General features: G+C 37.7%; 1 protein-coding gene across 2 annotated transcripts; it reads left to right on the top strand.

Annotated features, from left to right (window-relative positions):
- Positions 1-2,981: 2,981 nt before the first annotated feature.
- Positions 2,982-9,023, top strand: mpv17l2 (MPV17 mitochondrial inner membrane protein like 2). Of its 2 annotated transcripts, none has more exons than XM_056379611.1 (6): positions 2,982-3,217; positions 4,539-4,759; positions 5,153-5,314; positions 5,672-5,748; positions 6,660-6,788; positions 7,311-9,023. In XM_056379611.1, the coding sequence occupies exons 2-6, from the start codon at positions 4,570-4,572 to the stop codon at positions 7,398-7,400; spliced, it is 648 nt and encodes a 215-aa protein (XP_056235586.1). In that variant the 5' UTR covers positions 2,982-3,217; positions 4,539-4,569; the 3' UTR covers positions 7,401-9,023. The 2 variants fall into 2 exon arrangements, with proteins under 2 accessions (XP_056235586.1, XP_056235587.1); XM_056379612.1 differs by lacking the exon at positions 2,982-3,217 and adding an exon at positions 3,230-3,436.
- The last annotated feature ends 433 nt before the right edge of the window (positions 9,024-9,456 follow it).

Here is a 9,456-nt window from a genome sequence, read left to right as displayed (position 1 = left end):
CTAAGGATGAAAATAAATGAACAATATCGTCATTGCCTAAAAGAGAGCGCCATCTATTTAGTACCTATATCACCGACAGACTAATGGTGGACAGCATAAAAAAAATATTAAAATTGATGCAGCAGAACCTGCTTTTTAGTCAATTCATTCTTCTTCCTTGTCAAAGTCTGCTGGGGGATTTGTGTGTTATGCTAGTGGCCCATGAGCAAATAGGCCTGAGCAAAGATGGGGAACAGACTACAAAGTTCTGGTAAATTCACTTCTTTCGAAGTCCACACCTCCAGATTTTCTTTTAAATTTTCAGACCAACATTGCCTCAACTGACATGTATCAGATTTCGTGCAGCTTTCTCTGGAGCCACGAAAGGCTTTATCCAACAGTTGTTTTCACACACGATTTACTCCTCAGGCCCTGCAAACAGATTTTGATGTGTTAAATCCGTAGAGTAGGCCTACCTCTTTAAATGGTTGAATTTCCCGGTGTTCAACTGAATGCGACTCAACTACTTTATTTTGAAAGAAAAATTATTTCTGTCTTTCTGTAACTCCGCCATCTTTACGCAGGCAGAGAACGTCGACGTAAAATGACTGACAGCTGGGTGGGACTTTGGGGCAGGCTATGTGGAAGATTGACAGCCTGTCTGACAAATCAGGAGCCGCAGCGTCACCACTGTCCTGAAACACTCTACCTCAAATACTCAACCTGTCGTTTATTATTGATGAGAGCTGCCGGAGACACTGAATTATTGAACAGGAGGTCAGCAGTAACCACTGCTGCCATTTCCACCCAATAACAGACCCTTATGTTGTGAGTGTGAAAATATCAATGCATAAATATTTCAGGAATATCGTAGTAGCTATTTGTGTTTGTTGTATTTGTCCTGAACAAATGATTTTTTGAACATCCTACACCTGATCTTAATTAGTCTTGATTAATTTAGTAGGCCACTTAGTTTAGTATTTTAGTATTTATTTTAGTAAGCCTCTTTCTTGAGTTTGCTTTGTATTTCTTGTTGTTTATTTGGTCTATTTGGTTTTATTTTATAACAATTAGGCAGGGATGTATGAATGAATAAACCATCAAGAAAACACAAAACCTGATTTGAACAATGGACAATGGACTTTTGCCTGCGTACATTACATTCCTATGGTGTATCAGAGACTGCTTGATTAAGTTTGAGTTTGATTTGATCTGATGACAGGGATAAAAATAAAACACAAAGTCACTCTAGACTGCATATTGAGTAACAGGTCAATGCATGAAGTACAATACTGCTCCTACTTGTGCTATGTGCAAATGTATGTTGATGATGCTGCCTAAACGCTGTTAACACTTTACGTGTATTATTGTCCTTTTTAATGAAGACGTGCAATTTAGTTCTGCACACCAAAACGTCAGCTTGTTCCACTATCCAACTTGTACCATGAACATTGAACAAGGAAGTTGAGAGCACACACACACACACACACACACACACACACACACACACACACACACACTTTTGAGATCTGGTGACTGTGAAGGCCACAGCAAATGATAATTTTCCTCCTCATCAAACCATTCACCTGACCTGTGGAAGGCGACACTGTCATCCTGTTTCTCCACTCATTCTTCCGGTTTTAATTTGTCACCATCTTTATATTCACATATATTCTGTTTCCAAGGTCAGGGATACAGTCATTTCTGTTAACTGTTTAACTACATACAGTATAGTATATGTAATACGTACTGTATGCATATGTCTGAATTTAATATGTCTGTAAACCATAAGAACAAGGTGTTTAATGATGGTTCTGAGCTGGATTTATGATGAACATGTGATCAGCTGATGCAGCTGTCATTGTCCTCTCAGACTAAATTCTGTCATTAACATTAAACATATTGAGTTTTTATTGTTCTGACCATTGAACCCTGAAAGTGTAACCAGTATGAGTAATATTGCCCTCATACATGTCACAAGTCATGTAATGCAAAATGATTAATCAAGTATAATAAACACACACAGTACACATGTTAAGTTTATAGTAAGCTAGTAACAAAGTCTTTTGATGATTTCACTGAGTTTAAGTTAACAAAAAGTTGTTTGCGATGATGAATCATAAAAAGTTTAATGGAAATCACAATTACTTAAAAAAAAAACATAATAACATAATAGGTATGGAACAATAATCACTTATCTTAAAAATATAAATGGTGATAGTTTTACTCATAATTCTCAGCAGTTACAGTGAGGGAACACAAGGAGGAGCCCTTTCTACACAAACACACAACAGAAATTGTGTACAATGTCCTAAAGGTGGTTTTCAGTGATAAATGTGAGTATGACATTAATAAAGGGTCATAGTTTCAAATGAGCCATGAGCAAAAGTTAATCAGTCACCTGCAGTCATAAGTGTGAGTCATGAGTTCTACAATGCATCAAGTCTGCAGCTGTAAGTGTGAATAACCAGTTTATAAATGGATTTTGGTGCAGGTGTCCTGCAGCCATTTTCCCAGAAGAAAAAAAAAAAAGGTCAAACAGTTCATTGGAGAGGTCTGTTTGAATGTCATTCTGGAGGAAGATTTTCCACAACCTGGGAACTCAAAAGCTGGTCTTTTTTTAATGCCTATAACTGCTATAGAAAGTAAATTATTTATCAACCATCAATTAGACATTCATTACAACTTAAAACATCCTTCATAAATGGCACTGTATCAGAAAGTGATAAAGTATTCTTTGGGTGTAATAGGGAGACCAAATTTCTCATTAAATTCCTAATATGTAAAAGACCTTCACTGTTGAAAAGCCGACCCACCAATAGGATTTAATTGTCAAACCAATCCTGGAAAAACAAGAACTTCTTACATTTATGGAGGCACTTCTTCCATAATTGCCTTATTTTATGGAGCACTTTATGGGAGCACCTTTGAACATTGTACCTCCAGACCACCAGGTGGCGCTCAAACATTTATTATACTCTGTAAAATAGGTCTGTGCCGAAGTCCGTTCCACCTTTGTTTCCCGCATGTAGATTATGTTAAGGGGTTAGGTAAAGTTAAAATTAGTGACAGCAGAGATAACTGTCTGTGGTTGGGGTAAGGTGGGAGTCAGGTTAAGCACCGCAAAGACGAGTTGTTGGTGTTAGAGATAAGGTTAGGCTCAGGTTAAGGTGATGGGATACACGTATCGACTTTGAAACCGACTTCAACGCAGCACCGGCTAGGACGTCACTCATCGGTTTGTCTCATGCAACATTCATGCGGCTCATTGTAAAAACTGAATGTTTGTTTTTGTACGCAGAGTTCAATGTCTGCGTTTGTGTTGTGCCTAGTAGAAAACGTTACATTAAACGGTTGTCTCTGGCTTCACAGTCAGAACAGCCGAGCTGTTTATCCTAGTTTAAGTTAGCCTGACCGCTAACCAACGGCTAAACGTTAGCACCTGAAGAAGGAGCTGGTGTTTATCTGAAAATAACTGTCAGATGTAAATGAACACAAAAGCTTTATTCAAGTTAAACAAAGAATGTAATATGTTATAGCTGAAATTAGTTGATACTTTAAAGATTAGTGGAAGGACAAAATATATCAACCTGATATTTTGGGGTTTTGGACAACTGGTTGTACAAACCAAGACTTTTGAAGACGTACTCTTTGAGTTTGGTAATCTGTGATGGGCTGTTTTTTTTTTTTAACTGATCTTTTACATTTTAAAGACCAAACAATTGATTAAAAGAAGGTTGGTAGATTAATTGACAATTAGTATAATCGGTTGTAGCAGTCCTAATCTGACTGCATGAGCTTTGAACCATAAAACTGTAAATAACACCTGTTATTATCTGAAGAAACAATCATCAGTAACTTTACTAGAAACTTAAAAAACTTTATTTATCCAGTCACAAGCAAGTTGTAAACATATATACTATCATCACCTGTTAAACAAAGAATATAATGTACTAGAGCTGAAATTAAATAGTGTGTTAATTGATTAGTCGATTGATGGAGAATTTATCTATATAAACGTTTTTGATAATTGCCGTAACCAAACATTCACTGATAGATTTTTCTTTTATTGGTATTGATCGAATCAATTTAGGACCAAGAGGGGGGATCATATTAACTTACTTGAAAAGATAAGGCTGATAATGTAGAATCTTAAAAGCTCACATCCAAAGTGAATTAAGTGAATAGAATTTTTAAAGTTGTGTTTCGTAATGATTTTAATAACTTAATATTAGTACACAGTATTCACAGTTTAAAGTCCTCAGAGTTTTTAGATTCTATTCATGTTTTTGTGATAATATTTTGAGACTGAGAGATGTGGGAGATGAGATACTTTTATTTTGAAACATCTTTCTTGGAGGTGTAGCATCTTTAGGAGGCTGCCCAGTGGCCACCCATCAATATCAATGGATAACTGATAAACAGCCTTTTTGTAGATCATACACTCAATGAGCAAATTATTAGGAACACCCTACTAATACTGGATAGGACCTCCATATTCAGTATTTTGAAAATAGATTTAACACAGAAAGTGATAGTAAGCTTTTTTTCTTCTGCAGATGACAGTGCGCTCTCTGCAGTCCAAACATCATGCTTCCCCAGGCGGGTAAAGAGTTCCTGGTTCGGATACAGTTCTTCTGGCGGCCGTTTTTCCAGGGCCGGAACCTGCTGCTCACCAACACCCTGAGTGGAGGAGGCATGCTGGCACTGGGAGATTTCCTGCAGCAGAGCCGGGAGACCCGCAGAGAGCCAGGCAGAGTCCGAGACTGGAGGAGAACAGGTGAGAGAGAGAGTCAATCTTTCAGTTTCTGCCTGAAATATTTTCTTTGCATTTTTATTCTTTTACACCCTAACCCAAGGAAGGGAGGCCACTACCCGATACCTAACATACATGCATTACATGGTAATACCATAGCACTCTTTGGAAATACTATAATATGCAAACTCCTCTCAGACCACAGACTCTTTCTCTTAGAGTCTCAGAGCAAGAAGTCAATCCTAACTAACCAAAACTTGTCAGAGTCACCCATACCATGTTTGGCCCTGGCTATCCATCAACTTTCTCAACCAAGGGAATGACTCTTACGTTGGCCGATATTGAAGAGAGCCACAGAGGTTTCCTGAACTGAGTTGCAAGCTATTAATTAATTCTCTTATTACTGTCCCCCTAAAGGTCGCATGTTTGCCGTGGGCTGTTCCATGGGTCCATTGCTGCACTACTGGTACTCCTGGCTGGACAGAATCTATGTGGGCAGAGCTATGCACACGGTCGGTAAGAAGGTTCTGGTGGACCAGATGATCGCCTCGCCAACAATCGGCTTGTGGTATTTTTTAGGTGAGAAGACTTTCAGAGTTTATAAGCCCTAAGCAGCTTCATCCCCTAGTGCACACATATACACCTCAACATTGATCAGGATGTTAGTGCATAAACAGTTTCTCTATGACACACACACACACACACACGTAAGACAGAGTGTACAGAGTCAAAGGTTGGTCTTAAAGACGTGGGTGAAGTAAGACAAAAGAAGGCGTTTGTTGATATCAGAGGTGGAGTTCAAAGGTCGCCTGTGATAAACAGTGTGAATTCAACTGATGGTGTGTGTGGGACCATTAGTCATTGTTTTGTAAGAGTTCACCGCTAGCCTCTCACCTTATCTGACGCACATCAGACGGACTACTCTGTTTATTGCAGGTATGGGTGTCATGGAGGGACACACAGTAGCCGAAGGATTGGAGGAGTTCAAGGACAAGTTCTGGGAATTTTATAAGGCAAGTACACCTGTCAGGGTCTGACCTTCAGATCTGGAGCAGCAGTCCATTGCACATGTTCTCACCCTGTCATTCACTCATCACATCACAAGTTCTTCATTGGTCTAACCAGGAGATGAGAAGTTGATTTCGCAGCTTTTTATGTCTCCACACCGGCGACAGCCGTGACCGGAAGCATTCTGTTTTCGGGTTGTGTGTACATACATACGAGCCCGTCCCATTCTCACGAACATGATATCTCAGTAAGTCCTTGAGGGAACTTCTTCAAATTTGGGACAAACATTCACTTGGACTGAAGGATGAACCAATTAGATTTCGGTGGTCAATGGTCAAGATCACTCATCTTGACCTTTGACCACTCAACAATTCATACACTAATTATGATGACAAACAATTAATACCTTTTATTAAATTCCTGTCTGGACACTCATGGGTGTAAGCTACGACTTGACAGAGGCATACAATCGTCAGGTGCTCATTTTAGTTGGGGAGAGATAGAGGGGATGACATGCAGAAAAGGGCCACAGGTCGGATTCAAACCCGGGCCGCTGTGGTTAGGACTAATGGTATGCACTCTACCAGGTGAGCCACCAAGGCGCCCCCAACTCTGGTGATCGTTTAACTTTTCATCTAACACCATGTTCTTGACAGCTCCAAGTGCATTTGTCCTTGTGTTGAGCAGATTTACTCACTATTCTGCATCAAACAGCTCCCCGTCGATGATAGAGCAAATAAAACCTCCCAGTCACTGCCCATATTTACCAGTGTTTGGCCCATGCCCTGGATTGATTTTCTCAGCCCGGCCAGTTGACGGAACACACTTCCCTCCCCCTCTCACAGTTTTAACAATGTTTGCACTGGGTAATCTGTCCGGGTTTGTATATGCTAATCCGTGTTGTTCTTGCTTGCAGGCGGACTGGTGTGTTTGGCCTGCCGCTCAGATGATCAACTTCTACTTCCTCTCGCCCAAATACCGCGTCCTCTACATCAACTTTATCACTTTAGGGTGGGACACGTACCTCTCCTACCTCAAACACAGAGTAAGTCAGCCACACAGGTCATTAAAGGGACCTTCTGCTCAACTGCTCAGTCATTCTGTTTAACTGCAGTATTAAACTACAAATGTTATGATTTAAGGATTATAAGAGGAAATTAGTTTAGAGTTTTTTTTTCTTATTATAACCATTTAAAAACTTTAAGGCTTTAAGTTTTTCAACACTGTGGGCCTTATGTGTTTTGACATAGCAACATAGCACCCATACTAAAATTCAGGTTAACAAACAATAAAGGATATTTATTATTGTGCATTGTATATCTATAATGTACAGTATGTCAAATAATAGAAGTAGCTAAATAATAGATTTTTCTATCAAGAGGTTTCACTATAAGAATAAGTACTTCTTTTAAGTGTCTCTTTTACACTGTATTGCAATTAATTGTGTTGTTCATTGTGAACAATGAAAACATGAGGAGAGAAACTAACTAACTTTCTCATGAGTTTAAAAAAAATATCGTGGTATTGGTAAAATTGACGTGTGAACTGGTTTCTGTTCCACTGACAGGACGACAGCCAGCATGCTGACCTGGTGTCAGACAGCAGTGCTGTGGATGTACAGCAGGAAGCGTCCAAACCTCTGGAGGAGAAAACCTAGAGTTCATGCTCAGCTGTAAGGTTATTCACTGGAAGCAAAAGAACATTTTGATGTTTTTATCTGTTAAATTCTTTTCCTCCTTTGCAAAATGCTGTGAGACCATTGTGTTTATTACAGTTGGTGTTATTCTGATGGTCTTTTCCCTCCTGCAAAACCACTCCTCTCTCATGTTTAAATCGACCATGTGTTTGTCTGGACTCAGAGGAGATGCTGATACTGAGTTGAATCTGATGCAACGCTGGACTCTCTGTGTCCAGTTTGTCCGTTTATGTCTGAATGATGTGGACTCTTGTCGGAGCATTCAGGGAAGAAAAGCTGTTTCACTGCCCTAAACCACTGCACAGTTGTTGAGAGTGGTCGCAGCAGGAGGATTAAAACGCCCACAGACAATTCATTTCCAGAACTTCTAAACAAAGTATCATCTTTGTTGTGTTGTTGTACCCAAAGCTTTAAACAGCCCAAAATTTAACAGAATGTCATTCCTTTTCTGTCTGTCATTTTTATTTTTTGGTTTGACATGGAAGAGTCATTATTGATGTTAAACAGCTACTGTGTTTTTGATGCCAACCGATTTTACCTGTGTAAACTTTGCCTTAATATATAGTCTAGTACTATATGCCAAATAATCTCTACCTGGTCTTCAGTTTATCTCTGTGAGGTTCCTATAAGCTGCTGCATGATTGTGAATCTATAAAGTGATTATGGTTACATATAAGAACTTCTATGATTTATATGTCACAGAATCCTCAACCGCACGAGGTGTAAACTTGATTCCTGATAGATTGAAGATGTAAAATTCATTTATTTTTAAACTTTGCAGTAGTTTTACACTAGTGACTGTAAATGTAATACGACATTCTGTACTCCATATCTCCAGCAGCTAATTTATAAATTAAGTACTTTTAGTTTTGGCAGGTCAGATGATAAATAAGTTTATGTGATGATAGAAATTGTGTCAACAGGGAATTTGCATACAAATGTGTGTAAAGAACTGAAAAAGAGACATAGAGATTTGTAAAGAATTTTATGCTACTGAATTGTATTTGGGTTTTATTGGGTTTTTTTATTGTTGAATTTCAGTATGTTTATTTGAAAAAAGACATGGCAACAAGAAAATTAAATTATACAAAATTTAGCAAATGATATAAAATAAATAACATTTAACAGCAATTCTGTTTTCAAAGTATGTAATGACTTTCTTGTGGTACTTTGTATCTGAATTATACATTTTATAGAAGCCTTCAAAGTTTGGACAAAATATATGAATGAAAATTACATTTCAAGTTATTGCAGCTTTTGCTCTTTGATGTTCTCATCAACAACAGGAACAATTTTAGACTCTAGATGTTCAGAATTTTTGTGTGATCATTGCATAGCTCTGTCAATTCAGTGTGGCAAGGAGAAATTATTTTGTATTTTTCCATATGATTATACAAATTCTAACAATACTCAAAATATAATCTTAATTTGCTTTCACACCTTTCAACAGCATGTTGAAATCCAATCTTATTGTCATTGTACTTGTGTACAATCAAATATACTGTGATCTTGTCATTCCAAGATAATGTAACTAATATATTTAAACGTGTAACATAAAAACAGTAAAAGTTATGTGTAAAATTCTGCCATGTACTTTGAAGTGTGGGCTGTTTTATACACTGTAAACATACAATACAAGCAGACAGTACTGTTGTACAAAGGTTTATCTTCAAGAAGCAAAATAATTAAAATGTAAGTGTTTTACATATGACATAAAATAACATTAAGATATGATAAGGAGTAACATTTAACAATTAAAAATAGGAGTTTACGGGAGTAAAATAAAGTAAGATAAAAAATATGCTAAAAGTGATTCAACACGAATAAATGACTTTTTAGTACCTTTCTATTTACAATAATATGGATTTTAGTTTGCTTCATTGGAATATTGATTGTAGAAAAGTTATTGCTGAAATGTCATTTATCTTCAAGAGGTGCCATATAAGCATATTCTTGGCGCTGCCTACACATATCGTATGATTGTATCAATATTACCTTGTGTCTGATCTTGTAATGT

The sequence above is a fragment of the Seriola aureovittata genome, chromosome 6 (genome assembly GCF_021018895.1).
Source record: "Seriola aureovittata isolate HTS-2021-v1 ecotype China chromosome 6, ASM2101889v1, whole genome shotgun sequence".
In the NCBI taxonomy this organism is placed as follows: domain Eukaryota; kingdom Metazoa; phylum Chordata; class Actinopteri; order Carangiformes; family Carangidae; genus Seriola; species Seriola aureovittata.
The sequence above is the reverse complement of the archived record's forward strand: the minus strand, read 5'-3'. Positions and strand labels throughout refer to the sequence as shown.

What these genes read in the sequence shown, in the direction of transcription:
- mpv17l2 (XM_056379611.1), top strand. Translation starts at nt 4,570, where the DNA reads ATGCTTCCCCAGGCGGGTAAAGAGTTCCTGGTTCGGATACAGTTCTTC. An exon ending in CCGAGACTGGAGGAGAACAG is followed by an intron (nt 4,760 to 5,152) that starts GTGAGAGAGAGA and finishes GTCCCCCTAAAG; the next exon opens with GTCGCATGTTTGCCGTGGGC. An exon ending in TCTCCTACCTCAAACACAGA is followed by an intron (nt 6,789 to 7,310) that starts GTAAGTCAGCCA and finishes TTCCACTGACAG; the next exon opens with GACGACAGCCAGCATGCTGA.